Source organism: Grammomys surdaster, unplaced genomic scaffold (assembly GCF_004785775.1).
Source record: "Grammomys surdaster isolate TR1022 unplaced genomic scaffold, NIH_TR_1.0 166, whole genome shotgun sequence".
Classification (NCBI taxonomy): Eukaryota; Metazoa; Chordata; class Mammalia; order Rodentia; family Muridae; genus Grammomys; species Grammomys surdaster.
This window is the reverse complement of record NW_021604614.1, coordinates 5,434,064-5,460,824: the sequence shown is the minus strand read 5'-3', so window position 1 is coordinate 5,460,824 and position 26,761 is coordinate 5,434,064. Positions and strand designations below refer to the sequence as shown.

The 26,761-nt window shown below is 45.7% G+C and overlaps 1 protein-coding gene across 3 annotated transcripts in view; it reads right to left on the bottom strand.

The window, feature by feature from the left end:
* Auts2 (activator of transcription and developmental regulator AUTS2) overlaps positions 1–26,761 on the bottom strand; it is a 1,072,043-nt gene that overhangs the window by 6,817 nt on the left and 1,038,465 nt on the right. For 2 of the 3 annotated variants that reach the window (XM_028766103.1, XM_028766102.1), the window contains exons 9-17: positions 26,137–26,357; positions 24,306–24,350; positions 19,922–20,017; positions 15,558–15,629; positions 14,314–14,343; positions 12,082–12,153; positions 6,465–6,606; positions 2,107–2,184; positions 595–678 (exon numbers count right to left, since the gene is read on the bottom strand). In XM_028766103.1, the coding sequence (XP_028621936.1) occupies positions 595–678; positions 2,107–2,184; positions 6,465–6,606; positions 12,082–12,153; positions 14,314–14,343; positions 15,558–15,629; positions 19,922–20,017; positions 24,306–24,350; positions 26,137–26,357 (840 nt within the window). The remainder of the gene's footprint in view (positions 1–594; positions 679–2,106; positions 2,185–6,464; positions 6,607–12,081; positions 12,154–14,313; positions 14,344–15,557; positions 15,630–19,921; positions 20,018–24,305; positions 24,351–26,136; positions 26,358–26,761) is intronic. The other variant, XM_028766104.1, reaches the window with a different exon arrangement.

The window sequence follows — 26,761 nt, the reverse complement described above, 5'->3', positions numbered from 1 at the left end:
AGCCAATGTCCAGCCTATAGAGGCCAGAAAAAGGCTTTAGATACCTTGGAACTGGAGTTAAGGATGGTTATAAATTGTCATGTAGGTGCTAAGAACCAAGCTTGGGTCCTCTGGAAGAGCAGGAAGTGCTCTTATCCACTGAGCCACACCTCTCCATCCCAGCAAGGGATATTACCCTTTCATGGTAGCTTCATTTGCATTTTATTTTCACTATTCGGCTCTGGGTGGCCTGTAACTCTCTCTACAGACCACAACTCAGAGACCTGCCTGTCTCTGCCTCCTGAGGGCTGGGATTAAAGGTGTGTGCTACCACACCTGTCTTCTGCCACACCCTCTGCTTCTAAGTGATCTTTGTTGGTGATGGGGAGGGAACTTGGGGCCTTGCCCATGCTAGACAAACTCTCTTTCATTGAGCCATGCCCCTACGCTCTCACTGGGGGATTTTAGGCAAGTGCTCTGTCACTGACCCATATAATCAGCTTAAATTAGTCTTCCCAAAGTAAAGTTTCCCTTCATCTTAAAAGCCATATATGGGTCAGAGAAATTGCGAAAGGGAGATATTAAAAATAAATAAATAAATTGAGAGGTACTCACTAACTGAAGGGTTTCCAAGTCCCCCGAAGGCATTGCCACCGACTGCAGCGAGGCCCGTGAATGTGGACGGCCGGTTAAAAGGCTCTGTGAATGAGATCGGGAAAGAAGAGAAATGGTCAGGAACTCGTGAGTGAGCAGCACAGGGGTCTTGGCAGCTGGGAAAGCAACACACCGTCTCTGATGCACCTTGACTCTCCTGGTAGACTGTGTAAGGGCTTTTCTGTGCTTGGACTTAGGCACTGGAGTAGCAGGAGTCCCCAGGGGTTTATTTTTCCAGAGTGTCGTCCTTGGCATGATTCAGCTCGATACTCAGGATGGCTGAGGAAGCTCAGGACCCAGTGTTCTAAGCTGCCTTCCTGTCTGTAAAATGTTTCCTCTCTCTATCTCTCTCTGTCTCTCCTTTTTTTTTTTTTAGACATGCCTTATTTAACTCAGGCTGCCTTCAAACTTGATGTAAGTCAAGGCTAGCCTTGAACTGATCCTCCTGCCTCATCTCTATCTCCCAGGGGCTGAGATGATATGCATGGACAAAAATGAGATACTACTGGGCTATTGAGAACACTGGGGTTTGATTCCTAGCACCCACATGAGAACTCGAAACTGTCTATAACAGTTCCAGGGAATCTGACAGTCACTTCTGGCCTCTGAGGGCAACAGCAGGCACATATCCAGACATTCATGTAGGCAAAATACCTATACATGTAAAATAAAAATAAGTAACAAGAACTGGGCATGGTGGTGTATGACTTTAATTCCAGCACTTGAGAGGCAGAGGCAGGCAGATCTCTGTTGAGTTTGAGACCAGCCTGGTCTACAGAGCAAATTCCAGGATTGCCAGGGCTATATATATAGAGACCCTGTCTCAAAACAAAAACAAAAACAAAAACAAACAAACAAACAAAACCCAACCAACTATAATCTTCCTATATATTCCATAGCAGGAGCCACTGCATGGGACTAACTGTATAACTGAAAAGCCACAGGGGGTATATACCTCCTAAGAGGAGACACACTAACAGTAAAGTATGAAGAAGCCAAAAGCAAAGAGTACAGTTTGTATAACATTCATTTCATCTTTCTTCATAGCTCTTAGAGAGACCCCTATATATAGGCAGGTTGAACCCACCCAGAACACACATGTCCTGAGATGCCAAGGACTACTTCCCGCCCCCAAGTCCCTAGTGATGGCTAATACTAAGTGCCAGCTTAACTGAATAGAGAATCACCAGGGAGACATCCCCTGGGCATGACTGTGAGGGAATGTCTTAGATTAGGCTGAGATGGAACAACCCACCCTCCGTGTGGGGGAGGGGGCACCAGCCAATAGGGTGGGGTATTAAACTGAGTAAGAAGGGGACAGTGAGTTGAGTGCCAGCCTCCATCTTCCTGAATGCAGGATGATCAGCTGCCTCAGGCTCCTGCCACTGGGCCCCACCCCAACTGGGGGTGAAAATCCCAAGGGCGATATCCATGAAAGGTTGCAGGGAGGAGCCCTCCGTCTTTCTGACTCACCTAGGTGAGCGGCAGGATTGAGAAAGTTACTGTGATGAGGAGGTGGCCCAAATGGGGTCCCCGTAGGATGCGCAGCACCTGCAAAAACCAACAGAGCAAAGTTAGAATTGAGAGAGAAAAAAAAAAAAAAAAAAACCTTGCTAGCCCCCCCCACCCCTGAAAAAAATCTGCTGAAGTCAAATTCCACTGTATCCACAGCTCCTGCTGGCACAACTGGGTAAAAGACAATGTTCCTATTAGGGACAAAAGAAGGCCTTCCTCCTCCCACCTTTCCTGGCTGCACTGGTAGCCTGCTTAGCTTCTGTCAACTTAATACCAAGCTGGAGTCATCTGGGGAGAGGGAACTTAGTTGAGAAGATGTCCCCATCAGACGGGTCTGTAGGCAAGGCTGTGGAGCATTTTCTCCGTTCATGATTGATGTAGGAGAGCCCACTGTGGGTGGTGCCACCCCTAGGGAGGTGGTCCTGGGCAGTTTAATTAATGGTAGGTGAATGTGAACCTGCAGAGCAAGCGATTAATGATCCTCCATGACCTCTGCTTCAGTTCCTGCCACCAGGTTCGAGCCCCGACTTCTCTTCATGATGGACTGTAAGCTGAAGTAAACAATTCTTTCCCCTTCAAGTCGCTTTTAGGGGTGGTGTTTTATCGATTGAAAGCAAACTAGAATGGCTGGCCACTGTGAGAAAAGTCATTTGCTGCATGCACGTGTGCACACATGCGTGCACATATGCAAGTATCTGCATGTGGGATCAGCCACTCGTCACCTTAAAAGTCTTAAGACAGGGTCTATACCAAACCTGGAAATTCGCACTGATTCTGAGCCCTACCTCCCCAGCTCTGGGCTCGGAGATGCACATAGCTCTACGTTCATGCCTAGCTCTATGGCTTCAGAGTCCTCATGCTATACACACTTGACTGACTGAGCTACCCTGTAGACCTGCGTTTGCACAGTAAGGCTCAGCACGTAAGGACACATGCTGGACTCTCAAACTTTGAAGGCACCTAAGGGGTTATCTCTCCACATGGCACTGAGAAGTGACAACCAACTTCTTGTCTGCACAAAGTGAACCTATTCCACAGCCTTCATTAGTCACCACCAATGTTGCCAGCCAAATTAAAATGTGGGCTACATACTGTGCAGTACATGCTAGTTAATGCTCTGACAAAAACCCAGGCCCCTGGGGATGCCCACAGTTCCAGGATTATTGAAGCAAAAGAAGCCAATTCATCCATTTGGCTGCAATGAAGTCCGGGGAGAAATCTCTCTATTTCTCTCTCAAAATTGCTCTCCATGTATCCTTGTCTCCGAGCTAGGTGCCATGGTAACAGAGCCTCAAATACATTCCCCAAGCAGAAACCACAGGAGGAAAACCTGAGACTCTGGCTATTCCATCCATCCCCAAGAGTGATTTATTCGCTTTGACCACGGGCCTGCTGTACTGACGTTGCTGCTTCTCTCTCGATCAGTGCAAGGGTCAATGGGTCTACCAACGCAAATCTTGGATCAGAGCCTGAGAAGGCAGTGGGAAGGATGGATGTGGAACTTGTTCCCTTAAGGGTCATAAATGGTGGCCTCCTTCACTGTTTTGGTTCCTAAGGGTAAATTTGGATTCATACAGTGAGCACATGAAGCCACAGAGGCTGCTACTACAACAAGCAGAGCACCACCACTTAACTTTTTACTGAGCTCTGTCGCAGGGACTGAGTGCTAACAACTGCTCTGAAACATACTGAGTGGGCTGGAGATGTAGCTCATTTGGTAAAGCACTTTCCCAGCATGCATGAAGACCTGACTTCAATCCCTAGCACTATATAAACTAGGTGTGGTTACATATGGCCTGTGATCCCAGCACTCAGTCAGTAGAGACAGGAGGATCGGAAGTCTAAGATCAGCCTGAGCTATATACAGAGTCCAAAGCCACCTCAGGCTCATCAGACCCTGCCTCGAGGGGCGTAGTGGGGGAGGCGGGAGGAGATAAGAGAGAAAGTCAGGTGTGGTGGGACATATTCCCAGTACTCAGCAGGCAGAGGCAGGCAGATTTCTGATTCTGAGGACAGCCTGGTCTACAGAGTGAGTTCCAGGATGACAGAGAGAAACCCTGTTTCAAAAGTCCAAAAAGACTAGGTGTGGTAGAACTGTCATCTTAGGACTCAGGAGGCTGAAGCAGAGACTAAGTTCAAGGTCAACTTCCTCTACATAGTGTGTCCCAGACCCTCCAAGTCTGAAAAAGAAAACATTGAATGTTAAGGACACTTGGTACCAATAGGACCTGTGCTGGTTGGTTACTCATTTGTGTATGTGTGTAGTATCTTATGCTATAGCTCATGTGTGGAGGTCAAAGGACAACTTCCAAGAATAAGTTCTCTCCTTCCACCACGAGCCTCAGGGAATCAAAGTAGGGACATAAAGATTGCCAGCAATTGGCTTTGCTCAGTGAACCACATTCCCAATCCGATTATGGTTAGTTTTAACTGTCAACTTGCCACAACCCAGAATAACCTGCTAAGGCAATTTCAGCTGAGGAATTATCTATTTCATGTTGCCCTGTGGGTATGTCTGTGAGGGGCTACCTTGATTATTAATTGACCTGGCCCACTATGGGCAACACCATTCCCTAGGCAGAGCCCTGAGCTTTGAGAGCAAGCAGCTAGGATGTGTTTATTCTCCCTTTGCTCTTGACTGTGGATGTAATATGACTAATTGCTTTGAGGTTTTTGCCTTGGCTTCTCTTCAATGATAAACTGAACTGTACTTTGAGTTTTTGCCTTGACTTCTCTTCAATGACGAACTGTAGCCTGAAAGTATAAGACAAACAAACCTTTTTCTTCCTTGAGTTACTTTTTTTTTTTTTTTTGGTCAAGGTATCTGGTATATCAACAGATATGAAACTATGACATTACCCAAATATTCCATATGACCACTACTTTTGGGCTATGTGCACCTTAAGTGGAAAGCGAAGGTCCTTTGATGCCTTCTGCCCTCCTCCCCAGCTGGACCTTCTGCACTGAGGAGACACTGGGATTATGTATTCTCAGAGCTGAATGAGTTTCAGTGATAATATGTTCTGCAACAGAACAGCCAGAACCAACTGGGCCATTTGTTTATCTCAGTCCTTACTAAGGGCAGTGCCTTTCTTTTTTATTGTTTGGTTGTTTTAGTTTCTAAAAATGATTTTTTTTTGAGACAGAGGCTTGTGTAACCCAGACTGGCTTTGAATTCACTACGTACTGAGGCTGACCTTGGACTCCCAATTTGTCTGTCTTAGTCTCCTAAGTGCTGGGGTTATAGGTGTGAAACACTATGCCCAATTTATGGTGTGCTGCAGATGGAACACGGCCGAGTTGTTAGCTAAGCAAGTTCTCTATCAACTGAGCTGTATCTCAACCCTGTTTGTTTATCTTAAGAAACTGTGGCCCAGGCTGTGCTAAAGCTCACCATGTAGCCCAGGCTTGCTCTGAATTATCGTGTTTCCCCTGTTTCTGCTTCCAAGTTCTGACACAACAGACTGAGGCCACCAAACACATGAAGCTAACCTGTCTTGACTGTATGCCTCCATCTTTGGCCCCTCAAAAGGGAGTGTGATTGTCATCGTGAAGAAACACTAATTGTTCAATAGGCAACTGAAATGTGAGGTTACATTCATTCTTACAGAATGCGTGGATTTATTGGTCTTCCAATCTGCCCTGGCACACTCTCTGATCTTTTTAATAGCTTTTCACACACCTATGAGTTGTACCTGTTTAACATAGGAACAAATGACAAACCAAAGTAGCGTTAAGTATTCTAAGGCAAAGACGGTCTCTGTGTGTATATGCATTCCTGTGTGTACATGTGTATGTGAGGTCAACCTTAGACGTTATCCCTCAGGTGTTCCTGTTTCTTTTGAGACAGGGTCTCATTATATAGCCCTGGCTGCCCTGAAACTTGCTTATGTAGACCAGGCTTTATCAAACTCAGAAAGATCTGCCTCCCTCTGCATCTCAAGTGCTGGGATGAAAGGCCTGTGCCACCAGACTCCATCCTACCTTGTCCTTTGAAATAGGGTCTCTAATTGGCTTAGAACTCACAGAGAAGCTAGGTTAGCTGGCCAGCGAATCCCAGTGTCTAGCCTGTCTTTGCTTCCCCACTGTTGTGATTCTAAGTGTGAGCTATCTCATCCAGCTTAGTATCTCTTGGTCCTTGTTGAATGAAAGAGGGGTGTGTCAAAGAAGCAGGGCCCACTTCCCTAGTCACGTGGGGTACTACCTCACAAGCTGGTGTGCATTCTATTCTTTAGTTATTAAGTGATTAGAGACACTGAGCCCAGGCACCACTGTGATCCGTCGGCTCTCTGTACTACCCCAGTCTCTGAACTTACCAGCGGCAGAGAATAAAGTGGAAGGTCGTGCCAGATCATGGGGGTGATGGATGGCTCCAAAGAGGCTAGGGCCTGGAGGACGGCTCAGGAACTCAGGCTTCAGCCCGAAGTCCAGCTTGTGTGGGTCTGACTGCATCTGTTTCTAAAGTAAAAGGAAGGAGAGAGGCTGAGACTGGGAGGTCAGCAGACAAAGGGGGATTAGTGAATAACTCAAGACTGGAGGGGTTGGGTCAACGCTGAGAACAAAGCCTTTGAATGCCAGGAAAGCAGTCTGGCCTTGTGGGGACCGGCAGGGGCTGTTCTAAGGTGGCCTCTGCTTCCTACATCATAAACGTCATCAACTTCAAAGGGCTTGGCCTTTGAAGCGCTCCAACGTGAAGGGTACAGCCAGGTCCTATTTATTCAAAAATTAGTACCACTCTCCATGTGGGTCATCATTTTGTTGTAAAGGCCCAGCTGCAGGTTCTTCCCCGCATCCTTCTACCTCACATAGCTCAGCTGGCCCACTGTGTAACTGAGGATGACCACGAAGTCCTTATCCTCCTGCCTTCATCCACTTCTACAGGAGTGTACCATCATGCCTTATATGATACCATGAATGAAACTCGGGGTTTCCTGCTTGGAAGACAAGCACTCTGCCCAACTGAGCCACATCCTAGACTGGGTTCGTTTTGGTTTTTCCTTTTGAAGCAGAGTAACGCATAGCCCAGGCTACCCTCATACTTGCTACATACTTGAGGTTATCCTCGAGCTCCTAATCCTTTGCCTCCAGCTCCGTAGTGCTAAGATCATAGGTATATACCACTGTGTCTGAATGCAGGTTTCCCACCTCTGACCAAGTATCTACTTCATTTCTATGTATTGTGGGTATGCTGGGGGGGGGGGGTTGTATACGTATGAGACCAAATATCTACTTTATTTCTATGTATTGTGGGTATGTTGGGGGGGGCAGCGTTGATCTATCTGTGTGTGCCCACAGAGTTCAGAAAAGGGGAATAAATCCCCTGAAACAGAATTACACGGATCTAGAGTTACACGTGGTTGTGAGCCGCCCAGATGGGTTCTCGGAAGCAAACTCAGTTCCTCTGGAAGAACAGTGTGCTGATTAGGGAGGGTTAGTTTGTTTGTTTATTTATTTATATTGGTTTTTGTCAACTTGACAGAAACTAGGGTCATCTAGATAGAGGGAACTTCAATTGAGAAAATACCTCCATCAGACTGGCCTGTGAACAAGTGTGTGTGGCATTTTCTCGATGAATGATAGATATGAGACGCCCAGGCATGGTGTGTGGTGCCAGCCCTGGGCAGGGCGGCTGTTCCTTCATAGGCTCTGTTTGACTTCTTGTCTCCAGGTTCCTGCCCCCACTTCCCTCAATCATGGACTATGACATGGAAGTGTAAGCTTGTTCCCCCACTCAAGTTGCTTTTGGGCATGTGTTCATCACAAACTAAGACAAAGAGCAAGCGCTCTTACTGGCTGAGCCACCTATCCAGCCCCTCGGCCTGTGAGTATTAACAGGATAGTATTTTAAAGCTCATTACATTAGGAATTCTGCAAGGACACTCTAAATGTATAAAGTTAACTGCCTAATGGCTCTCTGTCATATTCTAATATAACACACATTAATGGAATCACTGTTGTATATTTAAACAAACAAACAAACCAACCCCACAGAAACTAGGGGAGACATTCAGTGAGGAACATACTTGCCAGGCAAGCATAAAATCTTGAGTTTGATCCCTAGAACGTGCCTTACAAAAAGCAAAGTGTAGCTATACATGCTTCTAACCCCAGACCTGGGTCTCTCTGATCAGCCAGCCTATCTTAGCTTGTGAGCTGCAGGCCAATGAGAAACTGTCTCAAAGAGCAACGGATGGTCGCTGAGGAACCCCAACTGAGGTTGATATTTGGCCTCCACATACAAGTATGCACACTTGTAAGCGTACGAGTGCATATGAACATCCATTACACACACACACACACACACACACGTATCTTTTTAATGAACAGGTATCTTTTCCTTTCCAATTTGCATCCTCCGTTAGTTGGAGTTCACTGCACATGAAATCTTTACTACCCAAGGACTCACTCTTAACTTCTCTAGCTAACTTAGCCCTACCCCCTCAATGGCGAGAGTGATTAGCCTACCATCTTTGCCTCAGCCCCTACCCAGCATCATTCTGCAGGTTGGTATCCCTCTGAACTGCAGGGCATCAAATCTGCCCATTTCCCTGAGTTCTGACAGCCTTCCCTCTCTGTCAGCTTCCTGCCTCCCCACTGTGACACTGTCCTCTAGCTCCTAGCTATCTCTGGCTCATTCACTCTGGCTCATTCATCTCTGGCTCATTCACTGTCCTGGGCCTGCTTCTACTCGGCTCTGGCAATCTCCTTGGGCTCCTCTGATGATCTCAGCCATCTTGACTCTACTCTTGCCCTGCCTCAGACGCTCTCCTGTTTCCTACTGTGTCACAGGGGACGCCTTTGCTAAGGAGAGACACCTACATTGACTAGAGCGTAAAAAGATAAGGCAACTCTCACTCACCCAGCAGCCCTCTCTCTGAAGGTGAAACATAGCCACGCACCTCATGGAAACGTATGGAACCTTCACCATTGCATGTGTATGTGGTCATGAGTAGGCACGTGACATTGGAGGGCAGAGGACATCTTTTTAGAATGGCTGATTAGCTATCCATTGTCTATTAATAACCCGAAGCTAACCAGGTTAGGCTGGCTGGCTACAAGCCCAAAGGATACAGCCAGGTAAGAGCCTGTAGGCCACAAGTAATTCATGAGTGGCTAAGAGAATGAGTAAATGTACATTCAGGAGCGAGGAACAGAGAGAGGCAATTTCTGCTCCAATCTATGGGGAATACCATAATGAAAGCCTCACTATCGAAGAACCACCAATCCCCCAAACCAAGGTTCTAATTCTCTGTAAATCTATAAAAATCTCTGAAGCACCTCCTTTAATTGAGTTGCCAAATTATTTAGTGCTAATATCGCATGGTAGACGGCGTGGACTCATTAAGACCAAATAAGGTCCAACAGGCAGAACGGGGCTTGGGGATTAGGAAACGTTCGCCCGGAGAGGAAGATAACCAAGTCACCCTGTGTTCGAGAGGCCTAGCTAATTGAATTGGGATAATGAAAGCCAAGTCACCAGGGGCATCTTCATGGAACAGAAGTTGCTAAGAGAGCGGCTTCCCTGTCATCCTTCATCCCTTTAAGTGCAGGAAGTTAAAGGGAAGAAGATGAGGCTTACCTGCTGCTCCTCAATCCGTCACCCAGGACCCAGAGTGAATGGAAGTCATCAAACTGCACCCATTTTCTAGCTGAGCTGAACTAGGAGGGCGCTAATTACGCCTCGGCTGGTGATAAGGGAAAAGTGAGCAAGACTCAATGGTGGGGTGTGAGGGAGAGCAGGTGCCAGGGAAATGAGGGGATGCCTTCATTCCTTAAGGAGGTAAACACTTTCTTTTGGTTAGCTCCTTGTCTCTCTGTCTGTCTGTCTGTCTGTCCGTCTGTCCATTCATTCATCTATGCTTGCGCTCTTTCATGCCACTGAGCAGGTCTCAGAGGCCAAGGATACTTTTAAGGAGCCAGTTCTCGCTTTCCATCCTGCAGGTCTGGGAACTGAACTCATGCACTGGGGGTTGGGCAGTGAGTGCCCTCACCTGCCGAGTCATCTCACCCTCTTGTTTATTGGGAGTTCTTAGTGTTGTATGTACACCTACACATAAATATACAAGGGCAGCCTACTGAGGCCGTTCAGCGTTGCTTGCGTGTATGCTTTCAGGATTACTTACTCGGTATTGGATAACCAATCGGGGCTCCCTCTCTCATCAAACACGGGTTGCTTATAGCTCTACATGGGAGGGGGGGAGATGCGCTTTGAGATTCCCCCAACCTGTGCTGGGACATCAGCTGCTGGGATCATTGTTTAGGTTTACCTCTTAGTTTAAATCATAGAACAGAACCTTTCACACAGCAGTTCTCTCCCACAGGGTTCAATAGGCCTTCCTCTCTTTCTTCCTTCCCTCCCTTCCTCCCTCTTTCCTTCCCCCATCTCCCATCCCCCCCACCCTTTAAAGAATTCATCCACCCGTCCATCTGTCAATGCACATGGAGACTGGAGGACAACCTGTAGAAGTTGGCTCTCTCCTTCCATCAGGTGAGTGCTGGAGAGCAGGCTCAGGTCACCAGGCCTGGTGGCAAGTACCTTTACCCAGTGAGCCATCTTGCCAGCCCCCTCCCTCTTTTTTGGAACAAGGTGTCATTTACAGACAGGCACAGTAACTGGCAAGAAAAGAGGTCCTGGTGAGGACTTAGTCTATTCTGGCTCCTGAAGAACTGATGCTATGGGCAGAAGCGTAATCGTCCAGTGTTGTTAATTATTATATGCACAGCCAATGGGCACTCGGCACCTTCAACTTCTTGTGGGGCAGAAACAATCGCTTCTCCAAATCCAAAATATGAAAAGGTATCTTTTAAAGTATTTTTAAAAATCTTTCGCATGTATGCGTATTTGCGTCTGAGTGTGTGTACATGGGTATGCCCATCCAGGGGAGCCCTTGGAAGCAACAGGAGTGCACCGGACTCTCTGCAGCTGACTCGACAAATGGATGTAAGCTGCCTGATATGGGTACTGGGAACTGAACCTGGGTCCTCCACAGGAGCAGTCAGTAGTCTTAACTGCCGAGCCGTCTCTCTAGCCCCTCAAATTTTATGTTAAAAACAAACGAGCACAAAAACCAAAACTGGCTGGACTGATAGGATAGCTCTGCTAGTAAAGGCATTCACCTTCAAGCCTGAGTACCTACGTTCGATCCCTGAGACTCACATGTGGAGGGAACTGTCTCCTAAAAGTTGTCCTCTGATGTATATCATATATATGTATATATACACACAAACCTCATATATATATATATATATATATATATATATATATATATATATGTATGTATGTATATATGTATGTATATATGTATGTATGTATGTATATATATGTACATGTGTATATGATTTATATTATATATACATATATATATGTGTGTATATACATATATATGATATATATATCATACACACACACACACACGCAAGCAATGAATAATGAATAAAGAAATAAAATGTAAAAGCAAAAACCAAAATAATCCCAAACCCTAAAACATTCCCTGTTGGCTCTTCTTGGGTTTAAGTTTTATCTAGACTGTGCTATAGGAGTTCTATATAGATTTCAAAAAGCTTTATTTTATGAGTAAATCCATTTTTACGCCCTTTCCATTCACAACTCAACAAAAGAAAAAACAACACTGGGAAGTGATACTTGTTTTAGTGCTTATGGCTTTCCTTCTTGCGGAGGACCTGAGTGTGATTCCTTCCCCCCATACCGGCCACCTCACCAGTGCCTGTAACTCCAGCATCAGAAAAACTGACACTCTTCTTCTGTCCTATGCAGACATACACATAAATAAATACTAATAAATTTAAAAAAAAGAAGAAGAAAGAAAAAGAACAAAGAAGATGGCCTAGCCTTTGACACTTCCTGCCTCGGCTATAAACTGAGTCCCCAGTCTGAACCCACCCAGCTCGGGACAGGAAGAGTCACACACCCACCTTGACTTTTTGTTGGTGGTGGTAAATCTGCCAGGCGATATGCACGTGCATGGCGCACCACTTTCCTGGTTTCTGGAATAAGAAAGAATCGAGTGGTCAGAAGGAAGACACATCAGAAAGCCTACCTTTCCTCTGCCCCCAAGCTCCCTGCAGCAGCTCTGCACATGGAGAGGAACGGAGAGCTCTGTGTTAACCAAATGCTCCCATAAGCAGCTCTTCCAAGTTCAGGCACGAGGGAGTCAGAACCCGCGTCCCCCCTTGTCCCATGTGGGTCTGAGACAACAGCCCCTTTACAAAGCAGTCCTCTGCCAAGGACAATATGGCAACGGCCCGACTCTCTTTGTGCGGCCTGTCTTCTCCAGTGCCAGCAGGCAGGCCTACCTAACAAATGCTGTCAAGCTAACAGGCACATCAGCTGTCCAGAAAAGCTAATTAGGGAATGTCTGTGGATCGAAGCAAAACAAGAGAGGGGGGCTAGGCCTTCGAAGTGTTACATGGAGATTTGTCACATTCTTACTGCAGTCTGGCAACCTTGCAAGATATACTGAGAACCACTAACTCGTGTGTGTGTGTGTGTGTGTGTGTGTGTGTGTGTGTGTGCGTGTGTCCTTATTCTCTTCTAGTTAAAAGAGCAAAAAACAGAATGAGGAGCTGAGGAGGAAAAGGAGGAATGGATTTCTTCCTTCCTGCATGGATCAAGTCTCTCTTCTGCCATCTGAAGAGCATGTGCCAGTCTGTGTGGTGCAACAGAGGGTGGGGTCAACTCTTTCTGCTTCCTTTCTGCTCAGCATCTCCATGTGCTTGCTGCTCGTTCAATAAGTACTGAAAGGTTGACAAAAATCCCACCCCGCTCTCTGAGAGAGAATGACAGAAACACCAGCTTCTGTGGCAAGAGGCTGCTCCTGACTTAGAACCAAATCTGAAATAGAATTATGGGTTGCTTGGGATCACAAATAACACACCCATTTCAGGCCAGTGAAGAAGGGGGATAGTGATGCCTAATACTGCACGGGGTTTGGCAGGACCCAGAATCACCCAAGAGACAAGAGGTCAGGTACACCCACGAGAGATTGTCTAGATGAAGTTAGCCTCTGGGCAAGCTTATGAAGGATCAGTTGCTTCAGTTAATTGAGGCGGGAGGACCCACTCTAAGTAAGGACAGCACTAGTCACTGGACGGGTCCTATAATCAACGTAAAGCAGAAAGCAAGCTTGGGTCCACGGCCCCAAGTTCCTGCCACCTACATTTTCCTGCCATGACATACCACAACCTTGAACTGTGAGTTAAAATACACCCATCTTTAAGCTCATCAGATACTATTATAGCAAAGAAAAAAAAAAAAAAAAGCTAAGACAGGGATTATGTGGCAGTCAACAGCAGGAACTGGATCATTCAACCACTGTCATCTGTCTTCTAAGTCAGGATGTACCCAGAGGTCACCGGCTGGCCAGACCCTGGTCATCCGGTACATTCTAGCTGTGTTTATAGCATGCTTCCCAGCCTTTTGTTCGGGGTAGCTTGAATGAGGAAGGTATACAATCATTTAGCATTGAATGCTCTGGGCAAAATAAACTGACACAAGAGAGGCTAACTATAGCCAGCTTATGGCTTGTCCATCCCTCTACCTGTTATCCCAGAATAGCAGGGGGAAAGTGGGAGTCAGGTTGCTCACAAGTTCAAAGCCCGTCAGAGGAAGAGCAAGACCTTGTCTCATAACAACAGCCTGACCTAGTCTGTCTGTTACATTTTTTAAAAAAAATTATGTATTTTTTAAAAAATTATATATATATGGTGTGTGTGTGTGTGTGCGCCTGTGTGTGGGTATATGTGTGTGCAGTACCCACAAAGACCAGAGGATGGTGTTGAATCCCTTGAAGCTGTACTTATGGAAGGTTATTAGGCACCCAATATGGGCACCGGGAACCAAACTTGGATCTTAAGCTAGAACAGCAAGTGCTCTTGTAACTTGAGAGCTATCTCTTTAGCCCCTTATCAGTTGTGTCAGTGAAAAACCCAGTGGCCAGGCTTCCTCCAGCACTCAAAAGGAAAAAAACAAACAAACAAACAAAAGCTATTTCCCAACTCCCTGCCTGAAAATAGCAGGCAGCATTAGCTACGACCACTGACATTCACTCTGGCATCTCTCCAGCTCAGTCCCTGCTACTGACTTGTGTTTTTAACCCGCAGAGAGTCAGAGGTTGCAGAAACAGATCTAGAAGAAGCTCTTCTTACCCTTAGCATAGGTCTGAAAGGATCTGTCAACTGTGAAGAGAAAATGACAACCCGGTTACATGCCTGTCACTCAAACAATTGCCCTAATTAACAAATTTGTAGTGCTTCATTAGGAGGGGAAATTAAAATGTTAGAATTTTACTTTTAAATGAAGCCCTTTTAGAGAACAATTAACTCGTTTTCACACCATCGAAAGTACCAAGCGTCCCCTCCCCCACCTCAGGAGCCTCAGAACATGCACAGGGACAAGCCCCCCACACAAGTTTTACCAGCAGAAATGTGCCCTCCGCCATCATGACTTGCATGTAACCTACACCATGGGGGTCCCCATGGTAACTGGCTCTGCCACAGGTCATGGGGGAGGTCCCCATTTTAACTGGCTCTGCCATAGGCCACTCTGTGAGGCTTAGGGAGAGTAGCCGTCCTCAGACCACAAAATAAAGGGTGACATGGAGGGGGCATCTGGGAATGTCTGTTTTGTCCAGACCCTGCAGATCCAAGCTGTCTTTACAACACCCTGGCTTCAATGAGTACATGCCACCTGAGGGCTTAACCTCTTGCAAATAAAACAAAAAACAAAACAAAACAAAAAAGCAACTAAATAAAAACTGCTCGGAGGATAGCTTTATAAAAAACAGTCCATGGACTAGCTAGTGTCTCTCTACTGTGCATTTTTGCCTTCTGTTTTAAAGGCAGGCATAGCATCAATTATGAATAAATAACATAACTGGGGTATAGCAGATATTTTCATTAGCTCTAGAGCATGCTCCATCTCCAAGAGTAGAGCGCTCCGATAACTTCCTGACCTCAAACAAGATGATAGATGTGTGTGTGTGTGTGTGTGTGTGTACTCGCATCCGTGCGCGAGTGCCCTTAGTGTGCACACACATACACACACACCTAACTTTCAGGAAGAAAACGCTGAGTACTTTTCCATTCAGGGGATTCTATGGTGATTTCTTTTGTGCCTGAGAGATGTGAGCAGCGGAATACTGGACCAGTCAGACAGAAGGGAGTCAGGCTGGTGGCACTCAATTTCTGGGCTCAAAAAAAAAAATTTTTTTTTTTTTTAATCCTAGCCAAGTCATGAATGACCCCGAGTCATTCACGCAGTTGGGGAGACTGTGCCGTCTCTAAGAAACAGGTGTTTTCTGCCATAACCATCCAAGGTAAGAGCCCTGGGCGGGTCATCCTTTGCAAATGCCCTTGGTATTACCTGTAACCAAGCCTGACTTTGCACGTACCCTTGGGTCCTTTTGGAGCAGAGTATGTGGAACTGTTCCAGGCCGGGCAGCCACGTCAATAGGGTTGGATGTCTGCAAATGAATCAGACCACAGCTTAGGATGCACGGGAAAGCAAGCTTTATCTTTCTTACACAGTAGCAGAAATGAAGCATCAGCTCCCTTATCTTGTTCTGGATTACAATGTTTTACATTTTTAGCTGTGTGTGTGTGTTGTATGTCTATGTTTTCAGGTGCACATGCATGCATGCTGAAGCCAGAGATTGACATATGGTGTCTTCCTCAATTGCTTTCCACCCTTTTTTTATTTTTTATTTTTTGAGGCAGGGTCTCTCTGAACATGGAGAGCCCTGGCTAACTAAGCCCACAGTCATGGGGATCCTTTCTTCTCTGTCTCTATAGAGCTGGGACTAGTAAGTGCACCACTGGACTAGGGGTGGGGATGGGAGAAAGAGCTGGGATGGAAGACCCAAGAACAACCCACATAACAAAGGAACTCCTTATCCTTATAGATGTTAGTGGGAGGGAGCGTCTGAGCTTGTGTGGGGCTTGTGTGTGAGTTTAGCCCATGAGATGGGACCTGAGGCTCTAGTTTGGGGCTGGAGAGGTGGCTCAGCAGTTAAGAGTGCTTGCTGCTCTTGTAGGTGAGCTGGGTTCAATCCCCAGCACCCACATCAGAAGGCTCACAACTGCCTAGAATTCCAGAGGGATCTGATGTCTTAAGGCTCCTTGGGTACTTCATTTACATGCACACACAGAGACACACGATTTAAAGGAAAAAAATTAATCTTTAAAAAAAATTTAAAAAGCTAGAATACTACTCCTGTTGTCTCGCCCTACTGAGGGGCGTGCGAGGAGCTGAGCAGCTTAGGCGGGATGCTTGATAAGAAGGTGCAGGTGATCCCCGCTTTAGGATCTAAGAAACTAAGACCCACACCACTAACTGCCTCTGGTTTCCTTTTACTATTCTCATCTCTCTCCCCCTGCTTTCCCACCAAACACTGAAAGAGACACTTAAGTCCACGATTCTAACGTCCACGCAAGTTGCGTCTTTCAGGAAGGCTGGCGGGTTGTTTGGACACTAAGATACCTAGATATCCTAACTGGGAGGTAATACTGGGAAATTATACTCAGTAATCACTTATTCGTGACAGACAAAATGGGATAAGAGAAACTAATGTAGGGCCGGCATAAGACTTCCTACTAAACTCTGCTGCTGTTCTTCCAAACCCGATCACCGGACTTAAATATCACTAATAATATTAACTGCATGGCTAGACATTTGTCTTCTCAATCAACAGTAACAAAAAAACAGTGTACTTCAACGAGAACAGTTATGTCTTGTGAGAGTTTTAAAAAACAGTAGGTTTTCTTGTTTGTTTGTTTCTAGTTGTTTTCTTTTAAGATAAGGGCTCTTACTATGCAGCCCTGGCTGGCCTGAAATTTGTTTGCTGTGTAGACTAGGCTGGCCTTGAACCCAGAGAGCTGCTTGCCTCGGCCTTTCAAGTACTAGGAGTGAAGGTATGCACCACTGTGCCCAGCTATAGATGCTATTTTCTTTCTGAAAAATTAGAAATGTATAGATTATATGTAATACATGTATTTATTTGTCTGTATATTTGTGGGTCTGTGTCTGTCTGTCTGTCTGTCTGTGGGCATGTGTGGAGATCAGAGGGCAACTTGCAGGAGTCAGTTCTCTCCCTCCACCATGTAGCTCACTGGGAGCCAGCTCAATTCCCTGGGCTTAGTGTCATATGGCTTTACTTCCTAAACTTTAGGGTCCAGCCTCCTCTAGTGGCTTTTGAAACTTATTTACGTGTGTGTGTGTGTGTGTGTGTGTGTGTACAAAGGTGAAGGTTATAAGGCAACTTGTAAGAGCCAGGCCTCTCCCTTCCACCACGTAGGTTCTGGGGATGGAACTCAGGGCCGGTGGCTATGGCTACTGCCTTTACCCACTGAGCTACGGACTAGTCCTGATTTTCTTTAAGAAGCTACAATCTGTAAGGATCGTCACATTAGAAGTGAACTCACTGGGGAGCCAGGAGAAAAGCTCAAGTTGAGGCATGAAGCTTGCCTACAAGGAGAAGTGTGGAAAGAAAACAAGAGAGCCAGAGAATGGAAGAAAAGCAATCAGCTGCTGTACAACTAACAATTAAGCTGCAGTTGTTAACAGCCTGATTTGCATACATATGAAGAACCTGCTAATGAACAGCAATCTACATATTCAATCAGGAAGATGGCCTGGAAAGGCTTATTTCAACACCGAGAGACACTTTCTTGCCCAGATGTAGTTTGTGGTGTGATTGGATAATTGCAAGTGAGGGAAATAGTCTAATTTATTAAATGACCTACCAGTCTGCTTGGGGACGCACTGGAGATCTGTCTCAACCTAGTGGGGACAGACCAGGGTCTGAGGGATTACTGAGAACCAAGGAACGGAGTCTAAAATTCACCACCACTTGGTGCGGTCATTATAAAAGCCCTGTGTACACAGACCCTGGCATCTAAGCCGCAGTTCCAAGCACATGAGGGTGATTTCAAAGACACAACATCCAACCTCTAATGCCTTTTTAATTTCTCTCCCCGTTTCCGGTTTTTATGGTAACACACCTTTGAAAACATAGTGTGTTCAATCCAGGAGACTCTGGTCTCAAACTGGTGCTTTAGCTTCAGAGTGGGAATGAGAGGTGGGGAGGGGGCAGAAACCAAACCCCACACAGCACAGTAGCTCAACTAAGTGTGGTTGGCCACTGAAGAAGCATAATTCAATTCAAAAATGAGAATTTAAGTAAAATAAAGGATTTAAGTACTGTATTCTTCTGATGTGGCTGTGATTGAATCTAAAGACTTGTGTATGCCAGACAAGTGGTATATATCTGAGACATGTCTCCCCCAACCCCTCACTGGGGGAGTCTAGGGAGGTGCTCTAAAGGTAAAGTGCTGTCGAACTACTTTGGAATGTTGACCTTTATGGGTAACAGAGCCTGTGTTGATATTATTCTCTAGGTAGAAAATAATTTAATTCTTACTAAGAATAAAAGGTGAATGAATTTCAAGGAGTAGGGTAGCTGAGTGGTTAAGAGTATCTGCTACTCTCGCAGAGGAGCTGGGATTCGTTCCTAGCACTCACGTGTTGGCTTACAACCATCTCTAATTCCAGTTCTAGGAGATCTGACCCTTCTTCTGGAGTAGCACCAAGCATGCATATGGAGCACATACATACATGTGGGCAAAATGTTCTGGGATGAGCAGAGACGGGGAAAGAGCACAGAGAAAGTAAGCTTTTGCCTCGCCACTTGCAGACACACTGGGTGCACAGATGCACGGTTGATGCAGAGAAGGACAGAGAGTAAACAGAAAAAAATCTTTCTCAGACTAAAGGAACAGAAATCAACTTTGGCCTGGGAACGTTTAACCCCCTTTATCACTAAAAATCAACCAATACCTCAACTATACAATTATTCGTAATGCACACCTCAGAGGCAAGCTGGCACTCTCTACCAGACATTTAATTAATGTTTAGTAGAATTTCCCCCAAAGAAACATCCTTTTCTTTGGCTGGTATAGCCAGTGGTAAGCTGTTCTGCTCACATAAGTAACCCTTCACTCATGTTCCCTATAACCTAGTTCAGGTCAATGGTCTCCGGTGTGGGGGAGGAGGGAGGAGAGAGGGCCAGCGGAGTGGGAAGAAGACAAGAGGTAAGTATGTCAAAGTTTGTTATATATATTATTTATATAGAAGACATAATAAAATCCATTATTGTTTATAATTAATACATGCTAATGGGAAAAGTTATTTTTTTAAAAAAGAAATGTCCATAGTTTTGGGAGGAGATATATCCATATATATATGGATATATATATATATATCCATCCTATATGTGGCCTATAATATTTTTCAGCATTTGGTTTTTATTTTATTTATGTGTAAGTGTGTTTGTCTGTGTGTGTATGGCATATGCTGTGAGTATTCACAGAGCTAGAAGAGGGCATTGGATGCCCCAGAGCTGGAGTTACAGGAAGCTGTGAGCTGCCTGATGTGAGTGCTGAGAATTGAACTTGGGACCTCTGCAAAAGCCAAAAGGACTTACACCACCAGCCACTCCTCCAGCCCCTCTTCTGTATATTCTGAAGAGTATAGGAAACTTGGCTCAACTGCAACTGCGGGCCTGGCAACGGCAAGTTTCCTCTCTGTTTGGATTTGAAACTAAATGAACTAGGAAAGAAAAAGCCTCATTCTACCCCTCAGGGTCCCTTTGGGTGTACGGACTCATTGCTGTAGACAAGCATGTATACAACCCACTGGCATGCCTAGCCTGGCCCTCCACTAAGGCAGGTAGCCATGTCTTCGCTCTGAGGTTCTTACCTTCGGCTGGAATGCTCCTTGGAGTGAACCGAAAGGGCCCGTGGGTGGGATCATGGGGGGTATACCAGAGACCGCAGGAGGATAGGAGTGGAAGAGCTGTAGCCAAAGACGGGGAGGGATTTAAAAAAAAAAAAAAAAAGGTTTTAGTAGGGGGGTCACGTGATATGTCCCAATTCCCATAGAAAGACATCGACATTAGCAAGCCAGCCAATCTCAGTATGATGCCATTAGCCAAGCTATGATGAGATGAACACACAGATGCACCATGAATGTTTAACGAAAAAAGTTAAAAAGTAGTTCAGAATCAATCGGCCAACAAATGATGTCCCCGATGAGAACATCATTAGAGAGAGAGCTTTGCTAATTATTAATCAAGAAATCACATAGAAGCCCTCCATGCATATCGAAAACAGGAGGGGACGCTAAGCACAACAAGACGCCCAGGAAATTACAAGTGAATTGGGACAAAAAGAAAAACCAAGAAAGAGAAGAGAAGGTCTTTACAAGGGCCAGGATTTGATATTGTTGAAACTTGGTGAGGCTGAAATGAATTCAGATGCTTGGTGACTCGAGGAAAGAGACTATCGAACATTCCTTGCTTCGTTAGGTTGTTCTAGAAGTGGCATTTCCAGGGGACAATTTAATCCCCTCATCTAAAAATGATGGTAGATATTTGTACAGGGTTCAATGACTCGGTCTACATTTTAAATGGTCTACTGCCAATTTTCATAGACACTCTAAAAAGAATCATGCAGCCTGGTCTCCCATTACTGATCATTTGAAGCAAAGGAGGTAAGACAGGGAGGTCTGGAATCCCATGTTTCAATTTTAACTTCCTCCTGTCCCAGACTTGCAGGTACTCAAGGCTCCAGTGTATTTACACACAAAGCAGGAATCCTCCATGGCCACTCTGCATTGTTGGAAGCTATGGGAGGGGAGCTGAGCCATCTTCATGGTTCTGACCACTCACAAAGAAGTGTCCTAATGAAGTGCAAGTCTTCTGGATTTGAAGGCTTACAATACAATAGTGGAGAGGCAGGGTGGGGCAAAATAAACAGACATACTGAGCAACCAAAGGCAGCAGAAATGTCTCAGTCCTTGAGAAATCTTATTTCTCTGACTCCATGATCAAGCTATCATTGGTATTTAAGCAACTTCCCCATTCTCAACAATGTTTGGTAAGTTAAAAAAAAAAAAAAAAACAATAACAAGAGTGCCTTAACAATGCTCTAAGCTAGCTGTTTTCAGCAATGACTAAAAGTCGCGACTCTGGAATTGTGACTATCTTCGGAGTATGTGACGTTTCCTGTTGTTCCCTGTTTCGTTTCGCTCTCTGCAAAGATACCAAGAACTTTTCCACACTAATTGATATTGAACCAAATCCACTTAAACAGCGATTGCCAGCCAAGTACCCTCATTTAAAACTACTTTTAAGTCTAAAATTGTGTTTCAGCTACTTGAACGCACTGCATCTTAATTTGCCTTATAACGTCCTTAATCCCCCAAAGCAGGGGAAACTACTTCATAGATTAGCCACTATTGCTAATATTATGAAATAACTCTCCCCCAGTATGCTGTAGAAAGCAGAGTAATTAAATACATGCTGTATTAAAATACTCAGATTTCTACGACTCTGCCTCCAAGTGGCCCTTTCCTCTCTAATGGTTACAATTAAAAAAGAAAAATGGTAAGCCCACTCCCCTCTCCTCCCCTGTGTTGCAGACCTCTTAGAAGAGAAATATGGCTCACTCCTGTCTCTTGTCAAAAAGCCTGAAGTGTCTCAGTCATAAAACAGAGTCCTTCCCAGACACTCAGGCCTCTTTACTGCTCCTCTATCTTGAGTGGCCAATGAGTAAGAAGGCTCTGACACTTGGGTCTCAGAAGCTAGCCTGGGCCACCCACTGAGCATATGACATCTTTTGTTAGCATGATTTCATTATCTGTCTGGTCTCTCACTTATTTCTACTTCATAGTGTGTGTGTGTGTGTGTGTGTGTGTGTGTGTGTGTGAGAGAGAGAGAGAGAGAGAGAGAGAGAGAGAGAGAGAGAGAGAGCGAGCTTATCAAGAGTATCTTGGTTTTCTAGAAACTTTATTTATTATTATTATTATAGTTATTATTATAATAATTAGTAGTAGTCAGGGGCATGATACATATAGGGGGTGTGGGTGTCACCATATGATAAATTAGTTCTCTTTCACTTTATGTGGGTCCTAGACATTGAACTCAGGTTGCCAGACTTACACGGCAAACATTTTTACTCACTGAGCCATCTCCTCAGCCTGTCTGCCTTGTTTTGTGAGACAGGGATGTGGGGCTGGCCAGTGAATCCCAGGAATCCCCCTGTCCCACCAACTCCCCAGTGCTGAGATTAAGAGTATGTACCATTATGCCTCATGCCAGGCTTTTTCACTTGGGTTCTGGGATTTGAACTCAGGTCCCCATGCTTGTAAAGGACCAAGCCATCTCCTCAACCCCTGACTTTTCATTTAAATCTGGAAAGCACTGAGTTAAGTGCAGACTGTACCGTGTGTGAGGCAGGCACAATCAAAGAAGAAACCCACAGATTTATTGAATTCTCATTGTCATTGCTAAAATGCTTTTGTGCCCTAGAGTTCAGCAGTCCAGGGTGGACCACATGGGGACTGGAGATATATTTTTTTTTCTCCTCCTACTACTACTTACATATTTTAAAATTTTTTCTGTGTGTGTATGTATATGTACATTCACATGCTTGAGTGTAGTCCCTGTGGAATCCAGAAGAGGGAGCTGTATCCTCTGGGCTGGAGTTACAGGCAGTTAGGAACCACCCTATCTGAGTTCTGGGAATTGAACTCTGGTCCTTCACAAGAGCAGCAAGGACTCTTAACCACCAACCTGTCTGACAGGGTCATGGAGGAGTTCCCTATGTAACTGAGGATAACCTTGAACTCTTGACCTTCGTGTCTCCATCTCCAACTTCCGGGGCCACAGGTGTGCAGTACCATGCCTGGTTTAATTCTGTGCTGATCATGAAACCCAGGGCTTCTTCATATTAGGAAGACTGCTCTACAGCCCCAGGCCCCTCTAATTCCAAGAGCTCTTACTTGGGTCAGTTCTGAAGGCCTCTAGAGAGAAGACAGTTCTAACCGATCACTAGTATGCTCTGGTCTAGATGCTCAGCTACTCTTGCATAGTAAGCGGTGTGCTTGTATCTATTTGAAGCTGAGTGAATTCAGCCTTTCCTGATGTTTTTAAGGAGCATTACAACTGCAGTGTGGAGACAGTGCTGTCTAATGAAGCAACAGGACCTGGACGTTTGAGCAACAATTACTAATCTTCCGTGTTTTTGCTATAAAGATACAAATTAACCCGTAAGCACAGATCAAAATGATGCAGTATTCACCCCATAATCAAAATATCATAGTCAAATAGTCAGAACTCTGTACAGAGGAGCTCTTGTCTCGTGGCTCAACATATAACTCGGGTTAGTAGCAATCTATAGCCTGGGATGTATACTTCAAATAAAGAGTGAGTCTAAAGAAGGGAGTAGTATTTTTTCCCATTTTAAGGCCTTTTGTTTGCTTGCTTTGTTTTTGCTTTTGTTTTGAGAGAAAGAGGGAGGGTCTCAGGTAGCCCAAAGGCTGGTCTTGAACTCTGGATCTTCCTGCCTCCATTTTTTTCCAAGTGCTATGCTGACAGGCGTGTTCCGCCATGTCTAGCTAAGACCTTTTAAAAAAATTAACTGACATTTTTAATTGTCCAGTTGGAACAAAGTCTGCGTAGCAATCTGCCTATGTGAAAAAGGGTTCTGTGTTTAGTCTAGAAGGGAAGAAAAATCCACTTTTTCAAGAGGCATGATTCTGAATAAAAGGAATGGTTTTATATATAGGAAAGAATTCAAACTAAATCCCAGGAGTTCTGTGTTCCTAGCCTTTCGAATAACTGAAATCTGTGATTTCGTACTCTCCTAAGACAATAACGAGTGCCCACCCATTCTTTTTGATAGCCATTTCAGATGATTTCAAAACGTTCTAAAATGGGGCAACGCTAACAATTTACTGTTGTTTTGCTTTTGTAAGATAGGGGCCTACATAGCCCAGGCTGTAGTAAGGACTACCTCAACCCCTGATCCTCCTGCCTTCGTTTCTCCGGGTGTGGGCTTAGCAGGCCGAGCCACACCGCAGCTGTCTTGCTGATGATCTTTTGATTTGGAAGATGATACTGCATCGCCACCCAAAGCGGAAAATGGCATACAAGCACGCACCCCGAATGGTAAAGGAGAGATGGGGAGACTCTTGCACAGATGACAGGGAAGGCTGCCGGGCGCTTACTCATCTGTGGCAAGAGTACTGGAAATGGAAAAGGCGTTACGACAAATGTGTATAGCACAGCAGGATGACTCACACTATGCCGGTAGAATGGGTCAACTTTGGTGGGGTATTTGTCAAACTGCAAAAGGGATCAAAGCAAAAGCTAGTTACTTTAGCTGCACGTTCCGTTCACCCCTCCAGGAGAGGACACCCACCAGACAAGCTTCCGTGCCAACCTCGTGGGGCACAAAAAAGCAAGTCTGAGCTCCCAACAAGAAGCACCCAGAATGTAAATACAAAGTGAATAAGTCCACCCAGTGTGGCCCAATCCTTGGGACTCCTTGATGCTACATTTGGGGACTGGCACAAGGCAAACAGCCAAAGTGGAGCAAATAGGCAGTTATCCAGATAAACCATCCCACCTGTGCTGGCTAGTTTTATGCCAACTTGACATAAGCTAGGGTCATCTGAGAGGAGGGAATCTCAGTTGAGAAAATATGTCTAGAAGACGGGCTATAGGAAAGCCTTAGGGCATGTTTTAGATTAGTGATTGACGGGGAATGGCCCAGGCCTTTGAAAGCAGTGCCATTCTGGGGCTGGTGGTCTTGGGTGCTGTAAGAAAGCAGGCTGAGCAAACCATGGGGAGCAAGCCAGTAAGCAGCACTCCATGGCCTCCGCATCAGCTCCTGCCTCCAGGTTCCTGCTCAGTTTGAGTTCCTGCCTTGATTTCCCTCACTGGACTATGACTCTGGATACATAAGCCAAATAAACCCCTTCCCTCCCCGAAGTTGATTTGGTCATGGTGATTCATCATAGCAATAGGAACCCCAAGACACCATGTAACTCGTGCCAAGAACCAACTCCCCTCTGCCTCAGTGACATGTTACAACACAAAATACTGAGTGATTTGGGGTTCATCTTGGAGCCTTGCCTCTGAGCAGAAAAAAAAAAAAGTGTATTCTTAAAAAAAGAAAAATTATGTCTGTGGGGGTGGGGGGCGGGGTATGTGCACTAGTGTTCAGGTAGCTATGGAGACCAGAAGTGGGCGCTGGGTCCCCTGCAGCTAGAGTTAAAGGTGGGTGGGAGCTGTACAACCTGGAGGCTGGGAAAGGAACTTTGGTCCTCTGGAAGAACAGTAATGCTCTTAACCACTGAGTCATCTCCCTAGCTCCAAGTACCCTCTTACATGTTAAAGATTAGTAGTCACTCTATGGGCCTATATGGAATATATCTAGAATATATCTAGAATTCTACTTCAGCACCATTCACTAGTTCTCTTGATATCTAGACCAAATATCCTAATTCTCCACACATGTGCCAGTCCCCAGACAAGATAAAGTAAAGCTATGTCACTGCTCAGCTGTATCTCTGTGGGGCACATCTGTCTGTCCCTGCTGCCTGCTTGCTATAAGATGTAACGTAAGGTTGGGGTACTGTGTCATAGAATAAAACAAGATATATGGCAGTTCTAGGAAAACGGGAGAAATACTTGACCAAGGAAGAGGCAGTACCCAGGGTGGTCATCCTCCCAACCGGCCCCTCGCGTCTCTTCTCTTCATCCCCAATCTTTCCGAGTCTTTCTATATTGGTATTAAACTGTTTTAGACCTGGGGATTACCCAGCATGCACAAGCAAACATAACAACCCTTTAGGAAGTCAGCAAGGCTTCATTGGGGTGCTCTGAAGGCACCGAGAATTAAATCTATCCACAGTGCCGGCGATGGCCATCTAAAAGAACATCCCAACTCTGGTGCTCTAGGACCAGAGTTCATTAGCAGAGATGGGCACGACCTATGGGATACCACCCCACTGTTCACAGAGTCGCCGCTCCCCAAGCCCTCTCCAGGGTCTCCCAATGCCCATGCCAACCCCCGAGCCAAGCTGCATGCGCTACTTATCCTCACATTTCTGCCTGGGGTACGCACCATGGGAGGTGCTGGCGTCGGCATGATGGCAGTGGGCGGGATGGCGTGGGGGAACGGTGTGAAGGTGTGCTGGTGCGTGTGCTGATGCGTGTGCTGGTGCTGATGCTGATGTTGATGGAACTCGGTCCGCAGGTAGGGTGGAGGGCCCAGGGATGCCCCTCGGTCAGCACTCTGAGAGGCCAGGAAACGCGTGTTCAGTTCCTGCCTCAGGATATCTTGTTCTGGAAAAGAAGGAAAGGGAGGTAACAGTGCTGACGCCTTTCCTTTCAGGACTGGGCATTCTGGTTGCAGGCATGTCCAGGGTGCACACCACATGCAAGGAGAGCTATGGATGTGGCCTGACGCAGAACCATTAACTTATTTAATGCATTATGAGGTTCTTGTCTTAGTTTGCTTTATACTAAGGAAGAGGCTCATGTAGCCCAGAATAACTTCGAACTCCCGATGCAGCAGGGAATGACCTTGAACCCCTGATCCTCTGAACCTCTTGCCTCTGCCTTCTGAGCTCTGGGACTACAGACTTGCACCACTGACATGGTTTTATGTAGCAGTAGGGATGGAACCCAGGGCCTTGTACATGCTGGGCAAGCGCTCTACCAATGCACAGTGAAACTGTGTGTGTGTG